Source organism: Dreissena polymorpha, chromosome 1 (assembly GCF_020536995.1).
Source record: "Dreissena polymorpha isolate Duluth1 chromosome 1, UMN_Dpol_1.0, whole genome shotgun sequence".
Lineage (NCBI taxonomy): Eukaryota > Metazoa > Mollusca > Bivalvia > Myida > Dreissenidae > Dreissena > Dreissena polymorpha.
The window spans coordinates 66,989,647-67,011,492 of NC_068355.1; the positions used below are offsets into that span (position 1 = coordinate 66,989,647).

Below are 21,846 nucleotides of genomic sequence, written 5' to 3' on the forward strand. Positions count from 1 at the left end.
TGTATGTAATATTCTTCGGAAAAAATAAAATTTTGCACACAAAAAAATAAAAAAAATAAAAAAATTAATTATTACACAGTTATTGTATTAAAGCTCATTTTGAACACCTTAAATACGAGGTATTTACTCCTTTGACCATGTCGGAATGTAACGTTTAATACCAGATACATGTATATGCATTCGAGAGGATCAATGTTAAGTTATAATATATTTAATTATTTTTTCACGTGACTCGGGACAATGAAATAATCTTTATTTATATTTTACTGTACACGTGCGTCAATACTGTGTATTACAAGAGAAAATAACATATTGTGGAATGTTTTCATTCAATAACTTGTTTATCCAAACGTCTACGCTCTTGAAACAAAAAAACAGATAGAAGCACAAACACTGTAGAGCCGAAGGGGTGTATTCATTTCAAAATAAATATAAGTACGAAGTTGCTTACCGGGGGGCATATATCCGATACTCCTTCACGGAAAAAACAAAAACGACGCCATCTTGGAAGTAAGTTCCAACTAACCTCACTTAAACCCGGTAAGGTACCGTATACGCATGCCCCCCTGGTATTTGATGTTGTTTTTTAAGTGCTGTTCGTACATTTGCGCAAACCCATGTTCCAGCAATGCCCAATAGGCCAATGTGGGCAGGATTGTCTGACGACCTGCTCCTGTCAGCAAGGTTTCGGGTGTGATCCTGTATCCTGTTTCTGCAACTGCGGACCCGGCTATGTGGGTCAATTCTGCGAACTGAGCTGCCCAGCACAGTCTCGATCGTACGTTGTCATTTTTGTTCTACTGAATAAAGATCATCGGCATTAATGTGCGTTGACGGGTTGGCCATGGGAGCATTTTTGTCTCCTTAAAACAACAACAACAACAAACAAATCACGCGTTGTTGAATGACCATTATGTAGGCACTAGAGATCGGGGCTCTTTCATGCCACAAGTAACACGTGGTCAGTCCGAATAAGTCCCAAAACGTTTTCTCTGTTGACGCATCATCGTCCTTTCCGGCTACCGACACTCCTTAACTAAGAAGTTAGGTTGCGTTGTGGATATGGTGTCCTCCTAACGACCGGGATGTCACGGGTCCGGTCCCCACTGGGAGCGTTCCTTCGATATCCCCCAAAGACACCAATTACTGGTTCAAGCCCCATGAAACGGTCTCGAGAGCGTTTCAAATAAGCCTTAGGCATTCTATGCAAATTAAAATAAATGGGTTTAAACCATGTCCCGATATATAGTTTCCTCGTTTACCGCATCGCCGTCTTTTTCCTTCTACCGACACTCCTTAACGAAGTACCAATATGAACAATCATAACACTATTTGTCTGCATGTTTTATCATGTGTCACCAAATACAAACTACATGCAGTATATACAATGAATTAAATCTTGTTGCCACAATGACTCCAGAAATGCACTTTTTTCGACTGTATGTTAATAACAGGTTTCATATTTAAGCATGCATTTAGGTTTGGGCAAAGCTGTCAGTTTACATCCAATTGCGCTCCAACCAACACCGCCTCGATCAACGTAAGCACGGGTGGGTGCACGTGTAAAAATGGTTTCTATGGGAGCAAGTGCCATGTCCCATGCTTAACCGGTTTATATGGATACAACTGTTCGCAGACTTGCACGTGCAGAAACGGGGCTACGTGCAACCCGGTAAACATATACAAGATTTCGTCTTTTTGAATAGGATACCATTTTTGTAATCTAGATGCTTTCAGAATTATAGTAATAATGTATCCTCATGTGTGTTTTAACTATCATGGTTTAGAAATGACAATATCGCCGTCTATGTACAAGCATGTAAGAGAATATCAATTGTAAATGTTCATGTATGTTTGTATTCTAATAACCAGACCTACATAATATGGGTTTCTAGCAGATTAATAACATTTAGGCGCAAATAAATAGGGATCAATATTTTACTTCGCTTAATTTTGTTTTCAACTTTAACTAATTAAAACAATACATACACTCCTCGTAGGTTGATGGGACCTGCGAATGCGCACCTGGGTTTACCGGAAATGATTGCTCACAGACGTGTCCGTCCGGTTTCTATGGTAACCTGTGTCAGTCGCGCTGTCCCGCGCAGTGCGGGGTTTCTTGTCATTTTGTCGACGGATCATGTAATTGTCAGGTACACAAGCATATTTTGTCGTGAAGTATTTTCACATTTTAACTGCATGAATTGTGAGATGATTTCATCCTAAGTGTTGTTTAGATATTATTCAAACACGGTTAACATTTACAAAATGAATCTTATGAACGTATTTTTCGATATGATGGCTATTTCTTACAGAACGGGACGCCATGCAAGTGTCCCGCAAATTCTGCCGGAAGAACCACAAAATGTCTGTCGACGTGCGGGTGTCTCAATGGCCTCTGCGAGGACAACAAGTCCTGCACGTGCAGTTCGGGCTGGGAAGGTGCAAAGTGTGATACACACTGTCCGCCATGTAAATATCTTCTGATTAAATTAACAGAATATCGCGGTATTGTGAGCTAAAATCCTTAATCCTAGACAGGCCACGTAATGTGTTTTTTTCCTCAATTATTTCATTGACTCCTTTTCCATATTTTTTTCGGCATAGCTATTTAACCCAGTTTTTCACCCTAGCTGTCTTTGTAAGCGGCCAATCAATTTGAATATAAAATTTTCCGCCTATAGGCCTGCAACTTTTCGAAGTAGAAAACGTGCAATCTACAAACAAATTTCATATTTACATAAATATGTTATTCAATCGACGTTATATTTTGGGGAAGTATAGTGTGTGAAAAGGAATACTACAGTGCGGTTAGCAACAACGTTAACTGCGTGTTCAGCATGAAACAAATTTATCTCTTATGATAAGGCTTGAGGGATAGAGCAGTTTCACTCTCAACTCTCGACATCAATACAGTTTGTGTGTGCCCCTTTATATTTAGAAGATTTTATGCGCCAGAGCGTTTGTCCTTAAAGTCTGTGTTCTCATATTAAGTAATAACAACGATATTACATTCGGTGCACTCGAATATTTAAGATCACATAAGTATTGTTGATCAATAACCTGATATACGCTTTGACGATTTTTTGAATCGCTTTCGAAATTGACCGTTTAACATTAGTTGCAATAATCCAACTCCCATTTATTGACCCTCCGGGTCGCTGGGAGTTGCAACTGGTAACACGATATTTCATAGAAACGTGCCGCCCAGATTCCGGCGGCACTTTAATCGGTAATTTTAGCAACATAAACTATTTTCTGGCATGAATAAACACTAAAAGATCATATATATATCACGTATGCGCAAATTAAAACAACTTACGTCATATGGTGTGCTCGCATAGTAATGATATTAATCCAAAGTTTCAAACACGTCAACGGTTCATGAAAATGTGTGAGTTTTTGCCATGGAAAACGCCGAGTGTTCCGAATTTGAAAATACACATGCACGCTATCGACTTTCTCCGGAATCCTCTGCGATAAAGATTTCATGTCTAATTAACCAATCGTAATACACAAACTTTCTCTGGAACCTACGTAAGATAGATCGAATTGTTAATTCAAAACTTCGGCTTTCGGTTTGATAACGGTTTTTGTGTAAAGTTTTAGTTTTAAGTTTTTTCCACAAATGACTCCCCAACTGATGTCGATAATAACAGGTAAATGTATTGTGTTTGTCCCGATGTATTAGGTTTATTGAAATCGATTTTATAGGCATATGTGAGAAATTATTTTTTTACATTGAATTTGGTCTAATCAAGAAGAGCTGTACGTATGTACTCATAAAAGCTCAGAGCATTCAAGAAGAACTACGTTAAATATGTAAATGTATCAAGCTTTAAATGGTTATATAAACGCTATCGCGTTAACTATGTGAACTTGAAGTTTATTTTGATAAGAAAGATAATAAATGAAGATATTCGGCGATATTATTATGGTAAGTCAATCATAGATTCTTCATGTGTTTTCAACATACGAATGATAAGTGCCAGTTTTGATTAATTTAATTAGAAATATTCCACCATATAGACCAATTTATAAAGCATGAGCGCGATGATTCACGATACTATTAATAATCGAATCCAATAACAATGTCCGACAAATCACTAAAACAGGTCTTTTCGAAGAACGCGCGTATAAATATTTCAAATAAGTACGGATGATTTGTGTGTTGCCGGCTGAACTATATGCTTTCATTTATTTTCATTTTTCATGTGTTTTGTTACTCTGTAAATATAGATATCTGAGCAATAATATCTAATAAACCCGGTAAGCCACGAAATCTGGCGCAACATCCCGTAATTGATTTGCGTGTGATGCAGCTAAGACCTGCGCAAAAAAGCGGCATTCGCTATGTTTGATCTCAAAGCTTTAACTTTCACAGTTCATCAACACCGACCACAATCAACGCCGTATATATTTTTCAAAGATATTTCATCTTCAGCAATGTTCGTTTTTTTTTTTTAAAAAAAACAAATGCGTATCCAAAACATCTCATTAAGCGGATTCGTGTCCAACTATCAAATGACAGCACGGAGCCGATTTTGACGAGACAGAAAAAATATAAATTAACACACCTAAGTCTTTCCACTGCCGAATAAAGCGGCCAACTGCAGTTGAGATTCCACATCACTCGCGTTGATCAAATCAATCTTTTCTTTTAAACACAACTCTTTCCGTTTTCGCTTACCCATTTTGAATAACGATATGGTATACAGGTCAGTTTTTATATCCATCACGAACAAAACCATCTTATTCAATTATCCTAACTGTTATATTATTCGCCGTATTTAATCTTTAAAGTGTGTACAATACAATAACCAATTTACCCATCAAAGACTCGATAATAATAGCTAATTGTCAATCAAGAATCTAGGGTTAAAAAGAATAACAAGGGCCGAAAATCTAAGAACTGCGTCGCAAATCGATGCAAAAAAAAACGTGGTCGTGGTCGTGAATTGTGGTGTATTGGGTCACAATGGCTTCGTACACAAACCCGATCGAACCACAACACCAAATCAAGTAAGGTGTGAACATTACTGGTCGTTTGGCGGGTGTCAATTTAGAGCAATTTCGTTCATTGGTACCGATTAAAGTGGTCGTAATAGCGGATTAGCGGGTTGGTCGGATTAGTGAGTTTAACGACCATTGAAATATAGAAGGAAAAAATCGTGACTGAAAAATGGTGGTCGTCTTAGCGAGTTGGTCGTAATACCGAGGTGGTCGTATAGAGAGTTTTTTACTGTATTATTAACTATGGTCAATATAATGTTTGCGTACCTGTGGGTACATGACAAGAAATACTGAACGTAGTGACATGAACAATATTTTGCTAATGCCGAAATGTAAAACGTTGCCTTATTATTGGTTTATTTTCCATGCGACTGAAACGTCATTAAAAAAACGAAGCAAATTTAGACTTATTAAAGGAAAATGTTAACATGACCTGCACACAGTATTTCTACGCACGAAAAGTATTCACTGCTGTAAAATATCCAATAAGCAACATATTAACTAAGAAATGTGCGAGTATGAACTTTTATTCGCAATAAAGTAACATATTTAAGTTAGCTGGCCATATTAGAGTCGAGCAGTGATTAAATCTGTACGCTTTGTCAGGGTGCAGGATCACGTGACTTTTTGGGGTTCCACCTTTTAACTTTAACAGAACGGTAAGTTGATGCTTTATTTCAAAGAACTTTTTACCCAAGTTTTCTTATGAATTTCAACTAGTGCATCAAAGACAGATTTTTATCCTGCTTATGGCAATGTGAAATACACCAGAATTACTTTTTTTATTAAGCATGTTTTCGTGTTCAAAAATTCCATTTTTACTGCATTAATTGTACACGGTTATGTGTAACGCAACACGAAATTTTGTCACCGATTTCAGACGTATTCAAGGATTTATTCTCATAACTTAAGATATCGACACAAACCGCAAGAAAACCTGTCTTTTTTATGCGCTATAGATTCATGCACATGTATTTCAATGACTTGAGATATTTGCAAAAATAAAGTTCTTAACGGCGTGATTACATTCTGTCCAGCCCGTGTGTAAACCCCTGAAAACCCCGTTGATTCTGCACCCTGTTTATCGTTGTTAATCGGATACAAAGAACAATTTGTCATTTTAACACGTGTATTTTAACAACTCGGGGTTGGAGCTCTCCTGGCTTAATTAACTCTCATCACAAAGTCAATTTATCGTTTTGTGGCAAATCTAAGAGGAAATGTGTTTTGTATACACATGCACTCAACTTACTTGCCAAATTTATATATACATATAAACTACAGTGACGTTTGGCTCTGACTGTTTCGGTGTGTGCACGTGTCAGTTCGGAAGCTGCAATCCCGTTACTGGTGAATGTATGTGCGCAAGCGGATATACGGGGCTGAGGTGCGACCAGCCGTGCACTGTGAGTAACGTTCACGTAATTTTCAAACCACGAAATATTTTGCATTGGTGTTGAAACTTTTTCGGACCATTTCATTCAAAAGTATATGAAACATTGCTGATCGGGTTAACGATCGAATGTAAATCAAAGTGATAAATGCAACAACAATTGTATACAAAAAAGTTTAAATGTTCTATGACCGCGTGTGATTAGACTGTATGATTTTACAACGTTCTAGATATTATTATCCCGGTCATACATTTAAATTCACCAGTTAAATTTCACATTTTGCTGAAAGTCATATGAATACGAACATATGATAACATAGTTTTTAGTCACACATTAATATGAGCCGCGCTTTGTGAAAAGGGGGTTAAATGCATGTGCGTAAAGTGTCGTATAAGATTAGCCTGCGCAATCTGCACAGGCTAATTAGGGACGACATTTTCCGCCCAAACTTGATTTTTGCTAAGAAGAGACTTTCTTAGAACGAAAATTATCTTAAAAGCGGAAAGTGTCGTCCTTGATTAGCCTCTGCGGACTGCACAGGCTAATCTTGCACATGCATAAAACCCCTTTTTCACAGAACACGGCCCATATTATCATTATTGCTCAAGACTTAGGACTTAAAGCGTGCTTTTTAAAACGACTAAGATTATTCAATGTGTTGATAATGTTTTCCGAATTAGTTTTGATTCAAAATCACATAACTGCTATTTCTGTTCATATGAATAATAAAAATGCATTGTGTCGTAAGACGTTGTTTAAATTAAACGCAGTAATAATTGTGTTCTTGTATATAGTATTAATCTCACAAAGAGAATATGTATGTATGTTCAGAACAACACTTTCGGACCAAACTGTGAATTCAAATGCCCGGATTGCGGAATATTTTCGCTGCCCGGATGTGACTTCATAACTGGGGCATGCGCATGTATTACCGGATATACCGGACCTACATGCAGACGACCATGTCATACTAACACATACGGCGATGGATGTTCTAAAATATGCAAGTATGTTTGCGTTAAAGTGTGAATCACTTCTATATTAACAAAAATATTTACAAAATAAGTTTAATACAAAAATTACATGAAGCGAAAATAAAAAACAACAAGAAAAAATATTTTAAATTTTACATCGAGGTCTCATTCTATTTTACACAACTTTATGCGGATTTTTTTAAATCGACCCATAAGTAAGTTCAATAAAAATGCTCTTTCAGTTGCCAGAACAATGGGGTGTGTGACAACGTGTCCGGGAAATGCTCATGTCCACCGGGATTCACGGGCGAAACTTGTCTGTCCGTGGTATGCACTAACATTTTTTCCGATCAAATTTAATAGTGTATTATGGACTGTTTTGTCTAAAATTTAGTGTGTATCGATTTCCTGCCATTTAATATTACTGATGATAGTGCATCCAATCATAACCTCTACACCATGATCAATAAAACTATCGCTGCATTTCTTGCCAATTTTTAATGCTTGTTTTGCTATTTTTTTGGACTCTGTGTATTTTTTACATTGCCGACAGTGTCCGACTGGTTATTATGGGGACAAATGTGCGAAACAGTGCAGCTGTGGTCCCTATGGCGCCGGATGTACTCCAGATGAGGGACTGTGCATGTGCCAACCGGGGTTTACTGGCGGTAGGTTTTGTTGAAATTGAATAGTTAAAACCAGTGTAAACCAGTGTAAATAACATACTCACTTACATAAACTGTAAACATAAGTCTAAATATACTTTTAAAACCCGATCTTATCAGAAGGAACAAACAACGCTTACTCATTTTAAGCATCACGATTATTTTTAGTAAAATAATCATTTATGACATGGCGAATTAAGAATTGCAGCTTTGCAGTGCGCCGTCTGGTCAGGAGCTACCTGTCCTCTATAAATTAACGCAAGGTTTTGTGGTCTCATCAGCAGACAGTGTAGCTTCTGACCAGACTGTGCAGGCTGATCTGGAGCTACGCTGATCGCATTTGTCATTAGACCGATGTCCGTACGATGCGGCTATTATCATTTTTCTGCGTAGTTAAATGCCGTGAGAGCTGTCCAGTCGGAATGTATGGAGCTAAATGCACGTCTCCCTGCCTGTGCGATTCTACGACGTCATTGTGCAGTCCTGCGGACGGAACCTGTACGTGTAATTCCGGCTATACAGGAGCCGCGTGCCAAAGTGGTGAGAACGGCTTTATATTACCTCAAATATATAATGAATAATGAAACGCTGTAAACTATGAAATAAATGTAAACGAAATTAAATTATAAATTCAATTGAAGACAGTTGAATCACTGGGGGCTGGCGAGTTCAAAGCGTAGTCCGTTTGTCTACGACGTCGGGTATATGTTTTACTACAAAACATTGTGTCAATACACTACTTAATCAGGCGATTTTCATCTTTTCTTGTATTTATGGATTAGAGAACGGAACATCCAGTAATGGTAGGTACTTATTTTCAATAACAAACTAATTACAAATGCGCGCAGTTGCAATCTTTACATTGAAAAATCGAAATATTTTGATTTGAAGTAATGCATAAGGTAGTTATTCTGTTAAAATAGCCAATTACAGTAACTTAACTTAAATGAAACTACATGTTACTTCGATACACTGTACATTAAACATTTTAAAGTACAAAACAGGTAACTAACATATATTTTAATCATTTAAATGCTTTGTTTCGAAGGAAATTACATGTCGCTTTATGTATAGGTATTGCACAGAGTATGTATTGGTTGTGCAACGAACTACAAATATAATGTATAGGTAACTCAACGAAGTTTCATACGTATACGTATATTGTCAGACACATGATCATGCCTAATAATGCTATTCAGCCTTTATTTCTGATAACTGGGTCACACTACACATTTCTAAACACACCAGTGGCTTAACGATACATAGATCAATATGGCAATTGTCAAATTGTGTCAATTAAACACACTTGTAAACCTTAATTGCATTTGTTACATTGAAACTTGACTTCGGTTTGATAATTCAGCGGTATATTTCATGTTGAACTGCATAAACCAGACACAGTTTGTACACAGTGCTGAACAGAGTGATGTTTGTACATGTATGTAGACAATATATTAAGATTATTTAGATATGTTGGCCATTCATAAGCTGACAAGTATGTGCTTGGGACTTCCGGGAAGCTGCCTGAGAATGTTTCAAAATCAAAATTGAAATGTTATTTTAATAGCCATCAAAGTATGCATGGATTCCAAGACTTTGTATCCGTGGTGTATTTGTTTATATATTTGTGTCGTCTGCATAGTTGGAGAAGGTACCTCTCTGGACAAACACGCAATTTCAATTAAAAAGTTTTTATACGAAAGCCCATTAGTACCACTGAAAATAAATAAAAAAATTCTTCGAAGTCGTATTAACGAATAAACGCGTAACTATGATAATTAACACGTTATAACGCAAACAATCGCATTATAACGCTAATAAACGCGTAATAACGCTAAAAAAGGCGTAATAACTAATAACGCCGAACTGAAAGGCATGTAAACGCTAAAAAAGGCGTAATAACGCTAGAAAGGGCGTAATTACGCTAAAAAAGACGTAATATCGCCAAACTAAAAGGCGTACAAACGCTAAAACAGGTGCTATAACGCCAACCTAAAAGGCGTACAAACGCTAAAAAAAGGCATTATAACGCTAACTAAAAGGCGTACAAACGCTAAAAAAGACGTAATAACGCAAACTAAAAGGCGTACAAACGCTTAAAAAGGCATAATAACGCCAATTTCAAAGGCGTACACACGCTTAAAAAAAGGTGGTAATAACGCCTTTTGTACTATATAAAGTGATGGCTTCTTTGAGACATTAATTCAAACCAAAACGTTATGGATACAGCAGAGTTTATTGTATTTGTAAAGACAATTTCAGTCTTTCTGAAAATCATCCCCAAAAGCCAGAATAGGCAATTATTTTTATTTTTCAGTGGTACTGATGGGCTTTCGTATTTTTAATAAAATACCATACGAATATTGTTGGCCAAGACAAGGTCTTTTAGGGACACTGGAATTATTTCTGTAAGAACTTAACACCAACTACATTGTGCATTTACCATTTTAATTCGTAAAGCCAGTCACGCATTTCAATAAGTATGTCAACACTTGGTTATATATTGAATAGAATAACTTTCTTCAATCGAATTCTAATGGAGAAATGTGGAAAAAAATGTCCAGTTTAAGGCAATTAAAAAATCGAAGAAAAACAACACATCATGAAAATATTGCCATTGTGTATTGTTCTCATAAAACGACATTGTCTGTATTATGCATATTTTAATACTTTTGTTTCCAATGTGAATACCATCATGTTTAGATGGTTAATATTTCAACTAACAGTGAAATTGGCCGCGCTTTGTCCATTTTGACCCTTTGTTAACCCTATCACGGTTCATGGACAATAAGTTTAACTTAAGCAAGAATATAGTCCTTGAACTGAAATGAACCCAAAGTCATTGGACGGCATATTATGTTGCCGAGTTAAAAAATCAGCATGTATAATTGCACATTTCAAAAACGATATATAAGCCTCCAACTCTTCGAGCCGTTTTTAAAAGAGAATTGGACTTATTACCTACTTCGCGGAAAACAAGAAGAAACCAAGCAAAATGAATCTGGTTAGAATTGTTTACTTTTAATATTTCACTTTATGACATAAAAAGCTAGACTTAATCAAGTACTCTTTTACAGTGTAAGTCATTATAATAATTGTTAAAAAGAACATTTTTTACGTTGAGACTCAGACAATAAGTATAAATTAAATGTGTGCAAACTTTACGTTTATGTAGATTTTCTGATATAATTTGCATAGGCAAGATACGCATATCTTAATCGCTTTAGTAACTCTTCTTATTCTTCTTCTTCTTCCCATTAATTGCAAGGCTCCTCTGGAGCATCGACACAATTTGACTATTCAATGAGTCTTGGGCCTGGATAGAACCAGTACTTGGTGTCTTCGGGGGAGATCGAAAGGACGCTCCCAGATCGAAATAGATTAAAACAATTGTACTTGCTTTGCTAAATTCTGGTTCAATTATTGAAACGGAGTGACAGGTCGCAAATATGCAGTGGCCAACTTTGATATCGACTGGTAACAATTGCGGCCGCCACTCAAAGAAAATTCTTTAAATCTGTTAAAAGACGCTAAGTTCTAATATATTGTTTTCCATTAGGACACGGAAGTATGGCTCTGTTTGAATATTGCTTGTGATAAAATCATGCTGAAAGAAATATGTTTACATGTAAATTTGTATCATTCTGGAAGTGCAGACATATTGTGTGTTGGTTGTTCTGGCGTTTGATGTCGTAAATGGTGCGGCGGGCTGTTGTAAGAATGATCGTCTAGGTGAGTAAATAGTTTACGTCTTCACAGTTAAAGGAGTCGATCAGGATTCTGGTTAATCATGTTTCTGAATATTCATTAAGTAATCCTGCATGTATCTGTGAAAACCCTTCATGGAAGATACATAATAGACAAAAGATATCGCTAGAAACTTGGATTTATTTTGAAAACAATTATATACATAAATTGTAAACAACATATTAACACTGGTAAAACGTAGCATTATTTCGTCAAATCTTTGTGGTAGTTCACCATTATTGTTTACATTTCTTCAACAACAAAGCTAAAGGCAGCCATATATAAAAAGTGTAAATACCATTGACATGCGCAGTGCTCTGTAACAGAATATCGTTGTTCCCAGATAGAACCGACGGAGGCGTTTTGTTGTAATTATTAAATAAGTTATTGCATCATTGCCTTTTTCATTGGCGACTTCGTGTGCTGAATATGTTGTTTTTTTTATTCTAACGTCGGAACGTTTGGTTTACCAAGCTTTTTTCCCCACGAATCTTTTTTTACGAAAGTTTTGGAATGAAAAAAATGTGTCAGACAAAAAGCGTAACAATCTGAGGGCATTGACGTGGTCCTTCTGATTCTTTTCTTGAATAAATTTTAGCTTAAAAGTGAGCGAATAAGTTAAGGAATGAGTGAGTGATCGAGTGAGTGAGCAAGTGATGCGTTTGATTGAATGAGTTAATGCGTAAACGCGTGAGTTAGTGAATAAGTGAGTGAGTTAGTGTAATAGGGAGGGAATACGTTAGCGAGTGAGTGAGTGTTTGAGTTAGTCAGGTAGGGAGGGAGTACGTTAGCGAGTGAGTAAGTGAGTGAGTGAGTGAGTTAGAGATCAAGTGTGTGATTGAGAGAGTGAATGCGTTAGCGCGTGAGTGAGTTATTGAATGAGGGAATGTGCAAGTGTGGTAGGGAAGACGTGATCGAGTGAGTGATTGATCGAGTGAGTGATTGATCGAGTGAGTTAATAAGTGATCAAGTGTGTGATTGAGTGAGTATATGCGTGAGTGAGTGTGGGAGGAAGGGAGCGAGTGAGTGAGAGATCGAGTGAGTGAGTGAGTAAGTGATCGAGTTAGTGAGTAAGTGATCAAAAGTATAATTGAGTGAGTGAATGCGTTAGCGCGTGAGTGAGAGTGGGAGGGAGGGTGCGAGTGAGTGAGTAAGTGATCATGTTTGTGATTGAGTGAGTGAATGCGTTAGCGCGTGAGAGCGTTAGTGCATAAATGAGTCAGTGAGGTAGAAAGGGAGGAAGGTTGGGAGCGAAGGAATGGGTGAATGATCGAGTGAGTGAGTGAGTGAACGATCAAGTGTGTAAGTTATCAAGTGTGTGATTTTAGTGAGTGCATGCGTTAGCGCGTGAGTGAGTTAGTGATTGAGTTAGTGAGAGAGTGTGGTAGGGAGGGAGGGAGTACGTGATAGAGTGAGTAAGTGATGTGCATGATTGAGTGAGTGAATGCGTTAGCCTGTGAGTGAGTTAGTGAAGCGAGTGAGTGAGTGGATCGGTCAGTGAAGTCAAGGGTCGGTTAGTCTGTCGTGCATGTCTGTCTGTATATCTGTCTGATTGTCTGTGTGTTTGTATGTATGGCTGTGTTTCTGTCTGTATGTCTGTCTTAAGTTCGTGAGTGAGTAAGCTCGTGAGTTCTCAAATTGTTCAGTCTTTGGCATTTTTCAATATTCAAAAGCATTTTTAGTTGCTATTTTTTCTTTTTATTATAGTTCTTTAAATTCATCATCATCATCATCATCATCATCATCATCATCATCATCATCATCATCATCATCATCACCATCATCATCACCATCATCATCATCACCATCATCATCATCATCATGAATTCGCTAATTTCACGTGAAAATTTTTAATTGATAAAGCAAATCTGGAAATGTGTTTGAATGAAATGCAGGGTAAATAAAAAAATGTTTATACATATGACAAAAAAATCGCTTTTACTAACGGTATTAAACTTGGTTTTCAAACCATAGTAAATTTGATTTAAAAAAAAAAACGTTAAAAGTACGAAAAAAAGACTTGTGTGAACTGTGTTATTTTGCTCAGTGTTGGAAAGAACTTGATCACAAAAATTGCTTTTGACTACGAATTTTATTAAATGAATCAATAACATGTTTCAATTCGACAACAAAAGATCTGGGCTGCAATATTTAATGTTTGCAATTGTTCATCACAGACTATTGAACCGCAATACATTGCAATTATCAGCCAAGTCCTTTCCGGACTTTTGAGACAGCATGTCTTGTATTTATGCTGGACAATCTTAATAACAGGATAACCATTTGGGATATATGTGTTGTCATTTTTTTATTGCTACCTTGATATTTGACAATTTGTTAAGTTAAAACGATAAGCTTTGACAATGTGTTAAGTGCAATCTAATGTCGCAGATAAATGTCACCACTTTCGCATATGTACATGCATCAGCTTCGTGGATGCGGTATAATTAGTGCAGGACTAGGTCTTAAGTCCCGTTTGCAAAATTGGGTTGAGGGATTTTACATTTGATGTGAGTTAATTAGTCCTTATAAATGATAAATCACCGAGGTTCTTGTCCGTCACACTGCCAGGAGCCTCAAAATATCAAAATCCAATATGGCCGCCGACGGCCATGTTGAAAAAAAAAAGATTGCCTTTTGGAGTAAAATCAAATGTTTTACCTCTAAATTATGTATTATTTGTTAAGAACTCAGTTATGTGAGGTCTTGTTAAATATGGAGGGTAATTGATCCGGAAAGGTCAAGTACGAGGGCATATGATACATCAACGACCTTGAGTTGACCTTGGGCAGTAAAAGCCAGTGTATAAACTTTAATGTGACACATTTTGACGTAATTAATTCAATTAGAATATTGTTGTGCACGTTTTACGTAATATTGGCACATTTAGATAATTTATGCATGTTGTACTTACAGACAAGTGACTAGTAATTTGAAAATTTTCACATTTGATGGAAAAATACTACAGTGAACGGGACTTAAACCCAAATGCAGATGGTATGACAATGTGATAATCGAACAAACATCTTACCAAGCAAACCCGTGATATTTGTTCAACGTTGGCATAAAGTCAAACCGACGTAACATCTGTTTGATGTCGGGAAGACTTTGAGCCAATGTCATGTGTTGTTTGGGTTATCACTGAGTCATCCCCATTCCTAGGGACAGGCTAACGGGCTTACACCTTATTCCATATGGCATTATAGCAAAAACGCACACAACTTATCAACATGAAATCATTCTCATTGTAAGTGGTTTAAAAATACTTTGTTTTACATAGATTACATACAGTTCCAAAGTTAGTCATTTTAAGTCAGGTTTCCACAAGGTGAAATGTCCACTTTGACATGACAAAATGTGATGCAAAGCACCCCAGCAACACAGCAACCTACTATCGCAATTTCATGTATACTTGCACAATATCAGCAAGCTCCGTTGTAAAGGCACTTTGTGGGCAAAAGCATGCCAAGATGCTCCTCCAATCCACCATGTATAACTGGTGCCAGCCGTGTCTCGGGAACATCAATATTTATAAGCAGTTTACATGGCCTATGTATTAGAAAGGCTCCTCTACGAATATGTCCTTTGATTACACTGCTTGTATGAGGTAGGCAATCAAGTCAAGCAATAGCACTGGTATAGTTCTCTAGTCGGAGATGGTCAAATGTTTCCGCAGTTGTCGTCGAACTGGCCCCTGCCTAGACGCGTACCAGATACTTTTTTGCTCATGCTTCATCCTGCTCTGACAAGGTATCTGTCCAAAATTCATTAAAAACTGTACCGGATCAGAGGTCACAGCTGTATGCTTGGTTCCTACTTTACTCATGCAGTCGTCGCCTGTCAATATGTGAGCCTGTATCATTGTCTTTGCCAGCGGTGTCCCAAGCCGAGAAATTGCCTGATGCAACTAAAGAATTCGACGCTTCTCACCAGTACCATACTGCTGCCATATATTTTTCATATCGAGTTTCTGAAAATATTGAGTGAAGTGAAGCAATAATGCAAAGCTGTCGGTGTCGTTGGACATCACAACAACTCTTTAACACTGTTTGATACGAGCAGCCCACTCAACATGAGCCATTACCCTTGCATCGGCCTTCTCAATCCAGTTTAACAGTTCAGGAATGACTTCATTACCAAACTTAATTGCTGGAAGAGCTTCATTGTCAGAGACAACTGGACTTGCCATGATAGGGTTGGCACAGACGTGATTTTACACTATATCCCTTACCAATAGTTGAAGATTAGTCTTATTTTCGACGGATGCCCAGAATTTATTAAGTTGTTGTGGGATTGGTGTGTCTCTGCTCATGTCAAAAATTGCAATACCCGTTGCTTCGTCTCCGCGCCGCAACCGTTCACCTTCCTTTAAAGACATTTCAACGTATGAGTCTAGTACAAGATGAATGTACTCTGGCCCCTCACATATGCTTGACGCTGAGTTGATGACAGCATTGATTGCACCACCCAAAGTGGAAAATTGTGCAAGTGGCATCTGTCGCATCTTAGACATGAAGTCCACGATGACATGAGTGGGAAGAAGAGATTCCCGATTCCATTTACTGATGTCCAGTCTAGATTCAATTTCCCCCAATAACATGGGCTGGGGGTCACCATCAAATAATAGAGATGAAGAAATCAAATCATGGGATAATATCTACTTGAGGGACATGCCTCGTTCCTTTGCAATGTCCATGCTCCTCTGTGCATCTGCCATATCTTTGGATTTCGGGGCTTTCCGTTCCTTAAGAATAGCTTTTGATGTCAATAATGACTGTTTAAATGGTCAGTGAACTTGGGAAGCTTTCCATTTGAAATGATGGAACTGATGTTTGTGGCTTTCTCAACTATTCTCTAACCTGTATGCGCGGTAAACACGTTCACCATATTTAAAACATTTGAGAAGCCGTACAGCAAACTCTTTGTCAAAAGCCAGTTTTGTCAGTAAATTGTGTAGTGGAACGGGAACATTGACCGTCACTGTGTATGGGTTCTGACGTTCGAGAACATAATCCAACAACATTTCTACATTGTAGTTGAACGAGTGACGACGAGTGGCGCTCAGCGAATGCGAATGCAAAAGATGACATTCTGTGTGATCCATCGGCTTGTTAGTGGTTAGAAGATTGAGGAGGCTGGTAATGGACCCTATTTCATGGAACAACAGCTCAAATTCTGCTACTGCACCAGCATTGCGTGTCTCTCCTACAACATAGTGACCTCCTGGACCCTTTGGTACTCTCTGAATAGTCTGCTCAACCTTCATATCACCTGCAACACTGAAAAACCAGCCTGGGCGGTCAAAAAGAGATACTGCATTGACATTTTCTCTGATAAATAGAGATAGTAGAAATGGTCACATTTAACACTAGAATCAAAGCAACAAAGCCAATTAATCAAGCATCATTTTACATGGGAACATACTAAATAAACCAAAGTTTATCAAAATAGCAGCCAGAATGTTGTGGTAAACAGACTCGCATTTTGCAATACTATACCATTGTAAATAAAATGATCGGATCAATGTCTGCAATCAAAATGCACTAATAAGCATACAATTAAATAATTTTCTATAAAAAGGAATTGTTCTATTGCATTTTTTTTTATAGATTTTAATACAAATACCATATGCAATAAGCATTTGACAATTTAAAACTGCATACATAAGCGTTACATTTTAGTAAAATTGAAGCTGTCAATTCAGCAAATCAACGAATCAACGAATCAAGGGACTGAGCGGTATTAATGACAAAATGACCTTGTACATGCCATTTTAGGTCATTCTGACTTTGAAAAGATACATTGATAACATAAATTTATCCTACACACTATATTTAGTCAGTATATATATTTATTATAAATGTATATTTTTGTTACGGTAAATAAAAGTAAAAATTGTATTATGTCAATGGCGGCCATCTTTGAATCGATAATTGCAAAAACGTGGCATGGTGCCAGACAAGCACCTTGGTTTTTTTGCATGTCTACATACCCATACATTGTGCCTTTTGACTCAAGCACGTGTGCGGTCTCGCGAGTTGAAATTTATTATAGAAACGCGAGCGACCGCGTTGATGTTGCGTCGTGAATTTGCAGCTGAACAATGCAGCAAATCGCTTACCACATTCTCCTTAATGGCAGTATCAATACCTTTAAGGGTATCAAATTAGTGTGTTGTTTTATTTAATGATTTTTCGGAAGTAGTAAAATGGGTCGATATCGCACCTTTTTAGTCTAACATAGCTTGTGACGCATTCGAATAAAGCCGTATAGACGCTGTAAATACAGGAATGTTCAGAATGTCCCTCAAAGAAACATAGTTTAGTTTTCATTTCTCTCTCAAAATATGCCTTTTTGAACATAAGTTTTTTTTTCATAGCATTTTATTTCTGAAAACATACATTATACATTATACATTCATACAAACTATCATAGAGGTTTGAGAATGTAACAAATGTCTATACAAAGTTTTATATTAAGAGGAGATTGGCGTGTTCATACGGTTGTATTTTCTAAGAATGTGCTCCATCGTTGCAAAACAATTCATTATGTGCGTTTTATGTGTGATATTGTTTCCTCTATTTTTAGTCTATGAGTAAAGTAGCTCATATATTGTGGGAATATAGGGGCGGTGCTTTCGCATTTACATTTAAAGATGAAGTATTTGGCTAAAATAATGATACAATAAACCCCATCTTTTTGGTACCTGTGTGCACTTAAGATTACAAAGGGAGATTATTTCAAAGGTAAGGTGCGTGTTATGTTACAAACTAAATTTGTTTTGTATTATGAGTGTTACTTCCGACCAGAAATGTTGAATTTGATTGCAATCCCAGAACAGAATCGGTACTTTGCGAACAGAAATCGTACATGTTCGACTCTACAAGTTTACACTTAAACAGATAGGAATTATTGGTATAATGTGTGTGATGAATTTGTACTGGAAAGTTCTGATTTTAGTATCTACATTAAGTAATGGGGTTTGACAGAAGAGTTGTGTCTTGTCAATTGTGTTTGTGTAAAGTAGTTCTTTCCACTTTGTTACACATTTAATTTGTGTAGGTTTGTAAGCGTTAAGAAGACGTTTGTACACTGTACTGGAACAAGGATAAGGCCAGCAAGTAGAACCATTTAATACCACCGGAAAACTACACAAAGTCCTTTATGCGATTTATTTTCCACAATGACATACGATGATGTAAGATGGTATTACATGCGGTAAATACTGAAAATAAACAAAGAAACTAAATAAGCTATATTACTATAAGACATTGACGTATAAACACATATTGACTCCAAAAGTACAAATACTGCAGTTGCATTCAGGAACTGGACTATTAAAGATTCAGAAAACTATAAAAATAGTTATATAAATGAAGAATTTAAGCTCTAAAGGTTAAAATACGAAATGAGCACAAGTACGAACAATTTTGGGTACGAATCCAGAAATCTATAAAAACCGAAGTTTAGAGAGTTAAACACGAAAGTATTACTGCTAAAGTAACGATTACATCAAGAAATAATTAAATACTTCAATGACTTACACCATGCAACCTCCATAACGCTGAATTTATATTAAAATTGATGGAACAATATTTTGTTCAAACATGGCTGACGTAAAAAATACACGAGGCAAACAATCGACAGAAAAGATAACCAACTATCGAAAAGAAGCGAAGAGCTAAATAGCGACAAGAGGTACTCCCGGTATCTGGGGAACACGACACTCCCCATCTAATATCTTTAAAGATATTACATTAAAATTATTATACAAATGTATTAACAACAAAAATATAACAATCAGCCGAATTAAATTCAAAAGTTGAAAATTCCGTTTTGCGAAGTCTTATGAAGTTCTGGACTCAAAAATATCTAGGGCCCTTAGATAAAATCAAATACAGAACAACAAAAGGCAATTAAATTTAAAAAGACTTAACACAAAATATGTGATATACATGAACAATTTACTAGTAGAAAAATTTGAAACAAGTTACAAATATTACGCTAATTTAGTACTTATGAACAAATTACTGCATATTGCAAGTATTTCTTAACAAGACGTTTCAAAACATGGACACTGGAATACAATTAAACGGCCGACTTATGATAAACTCACTATTCAAACTGTAACACTTTTAGAGCACAAATAACGTTCCACCACTTTAAACGCACAAATAACGTTCCATGTGAATGGCTTCTTAAAAGTTCCACATCAGTCAATTATATCGATATAAACACTGATCACCACATCAACATTCGTGCCTTACTAACAACACTGTTTCTATGACTGGTCTAACAAAATAGACTGGTTTATCGTCTTTGATTACACAAACTTCAACTTTGCGAATTTTCTCATCAGTACTTGGAAACAATTTGCTCACTCTTCCTAAAGGCCAATGATTGCGAGGTACTTCATAATCTTTGAGCAGAACTACATCATTAGGCTTTAGTGGGGCTCGATCTGCATGCCACTTAGATCTGGCTTGAAGGGACTGGAGAAACTCTTTTCTCCAACGTAACCAAAATTCCCCTGCAAGGTACTGGACACGTTTCCATTGATCTTTGTATAGGTTTTTAATGGATTGGTGATCAACAGGCTGTTTATCAGGATCTAGTTTCAAGTTCAGTAGAGCTGATGGACTCAAAACTTGAGGGCATTCTGGGTCTGAGGACACAGGTACAATGGGACGTGCATTCACGATCGCACTAACCTCAGCCATAAGAGTAACTAAGACATCATGGGTAAGGTTATGCACATTAGAAAGCACAGATTCTAGTATACGTCTACAGACCCCAATCATCCTTTCCCAGGCCCCTCCCATGTGTGAGCTGTGGGGGGCGTTGAAAATCCACACAGTGCCAGACCTAAGGAGATAACCTTTCATTTGTTCATCTTCAACATTGATAGCATCGACGCCAATATGAGCGGTAGAACCCACAAAATTTGTACCGCAATCAGACCTGAACACTTTTACAGGACCACGAATTGCAATAAAACGTCTAAGGGCGTTTATAAATGCTGATGAAGACATTTCATCGACTTCTTCAATGTGTACTGCTCGAATTGTGAGGCACGTAAACAGAACTGCCCAGCGCTTAGAACAAGCCTGTGAACTGCGAGTTTTACGAGAAACAACTTGCCATGGGCCGAATATGTCTACCCCTACATAAGAGAAAACATACGTTTGCTCTGTTCTATCTGTCGGCAAGACCGACATTTTTTTAGTATCAAACTTTCCCCTAAATTTTCTACATGTCACACAGTTAAATATTAGAGAAGATATAATGCGTTTCCCCCCCCCCCCCCAAGATCCAATAGCGTAACTGTCTAATTGCACCTTCAGTAAACAAGCGCCCTTGATGATACACGGATTCGTGACAGTGTCTAATGAGTAGTTTAGTCACATGATGATTTCTAGGCAATATAATGGGATGTTTCTCCTCTACGGACAAATTACTTTGACTAAGGCGACCACCTACTCTAAGCAAACCTACATCATCAAGGAAAGGATCCAAGGACAATAGGGGATTTCCCTTGCTAAGAGGATTCTTTGAACACAAAGCTTCTATTTCTACTCTAAAATTGTCATACTGAACCTCTTTAAGGATTAATGTCTTGGCTCTAGACTTAGTTTCTAAAGACTGAGACTCTAAGCATACATGCCAACCTTTACACTTCACAGATCCTTTGATTGATAGGACAATGTGCATCAATACACCCATAGCAAACACCAACCTTTCCCATGAGGAAAAGTGTTCGAAACGGCTCGTACCTAAATGTGAATTTTTCTCTGCACAAGTTACCATGGCAACTACATTACGCACTTCACTATCTGACTGAGGATCAACTAATGGATAAAACTCTGGTAACGGCTCAGTAAGCTCCTGCAGGAAAGATGGAGCTAACAACCACATACTATCTTTCAACTGTTGAGGGCAACTACCTCTTGTACCTATATCTGCGGGATTTTTCTCTGAACAAATGTATCTCCACTGTTTAGGAGTACTTACGAGTCTAATCTTCTGTACTCTATTGCTTACATACGTATAGAA

General features: G+C 37.2%; 1 protein-coding gene and 1 long non-coding RNA gene across 2 annotated transcripts in view; one reads left to right on the forward strand and one right to left on the reverse strand.

Annotated features, from left to right (window-relative positions):
* The first annotated feature begins 628 nt into the window (after window positions 1-628).
* LOC127879757 (multiple epidermal growth factor-like domains protein 10) overlaps window positions 629-21,846 on the forward strand; it is a 29,337-nt gene continuing 8,119 nt past the window's right edge. Inside the window, exons 1-8 of the mRNA XM_052426840.1 lie at window positions 629-691; window positions 2,001-2,153; window positions 2,316-2,472; window positions 6,298-6,419; window positions 7,239-7,414; window positions 7,624-7,708; window positions 7,935-8,049; window positions 8,440-8,586. Of these exons, the coding sequence (XP_052282800.1) occupies window positions 629-691; window positions 2,001-2,153; window positions 2,316-2,472; window positions 6,298-6,419; window positions 7,239-7,414; window positions 7,624-7,708; window positions 7,935-8,049; window positions 8,440-8,586 (1,018 nt within the window). The remainder of the gene's footprint in view (window positions 692-2,000; window positions 2,154-2,315; window positions 2,473-6,297; window positions 6,420-7,238; window positions 7,415-7,623; window positions 7,709-7,934; window positions 8,050-8,439; window positions 8,587-21,846) is intronic.
* On the reverse strand, window positions 13,867-20,988 carry LOC127833506 (uncharacterized). The gene is made up of 2 exons (XR_008027448.1): window positions 19,338-20,988; window positions 13,867-17,072 (listed from the first exon to the last, which is right to left on the reverse strand). It is a non-coding gene; the product is annotated as an uncharacterized LOC127833506 (long non-coding RNA).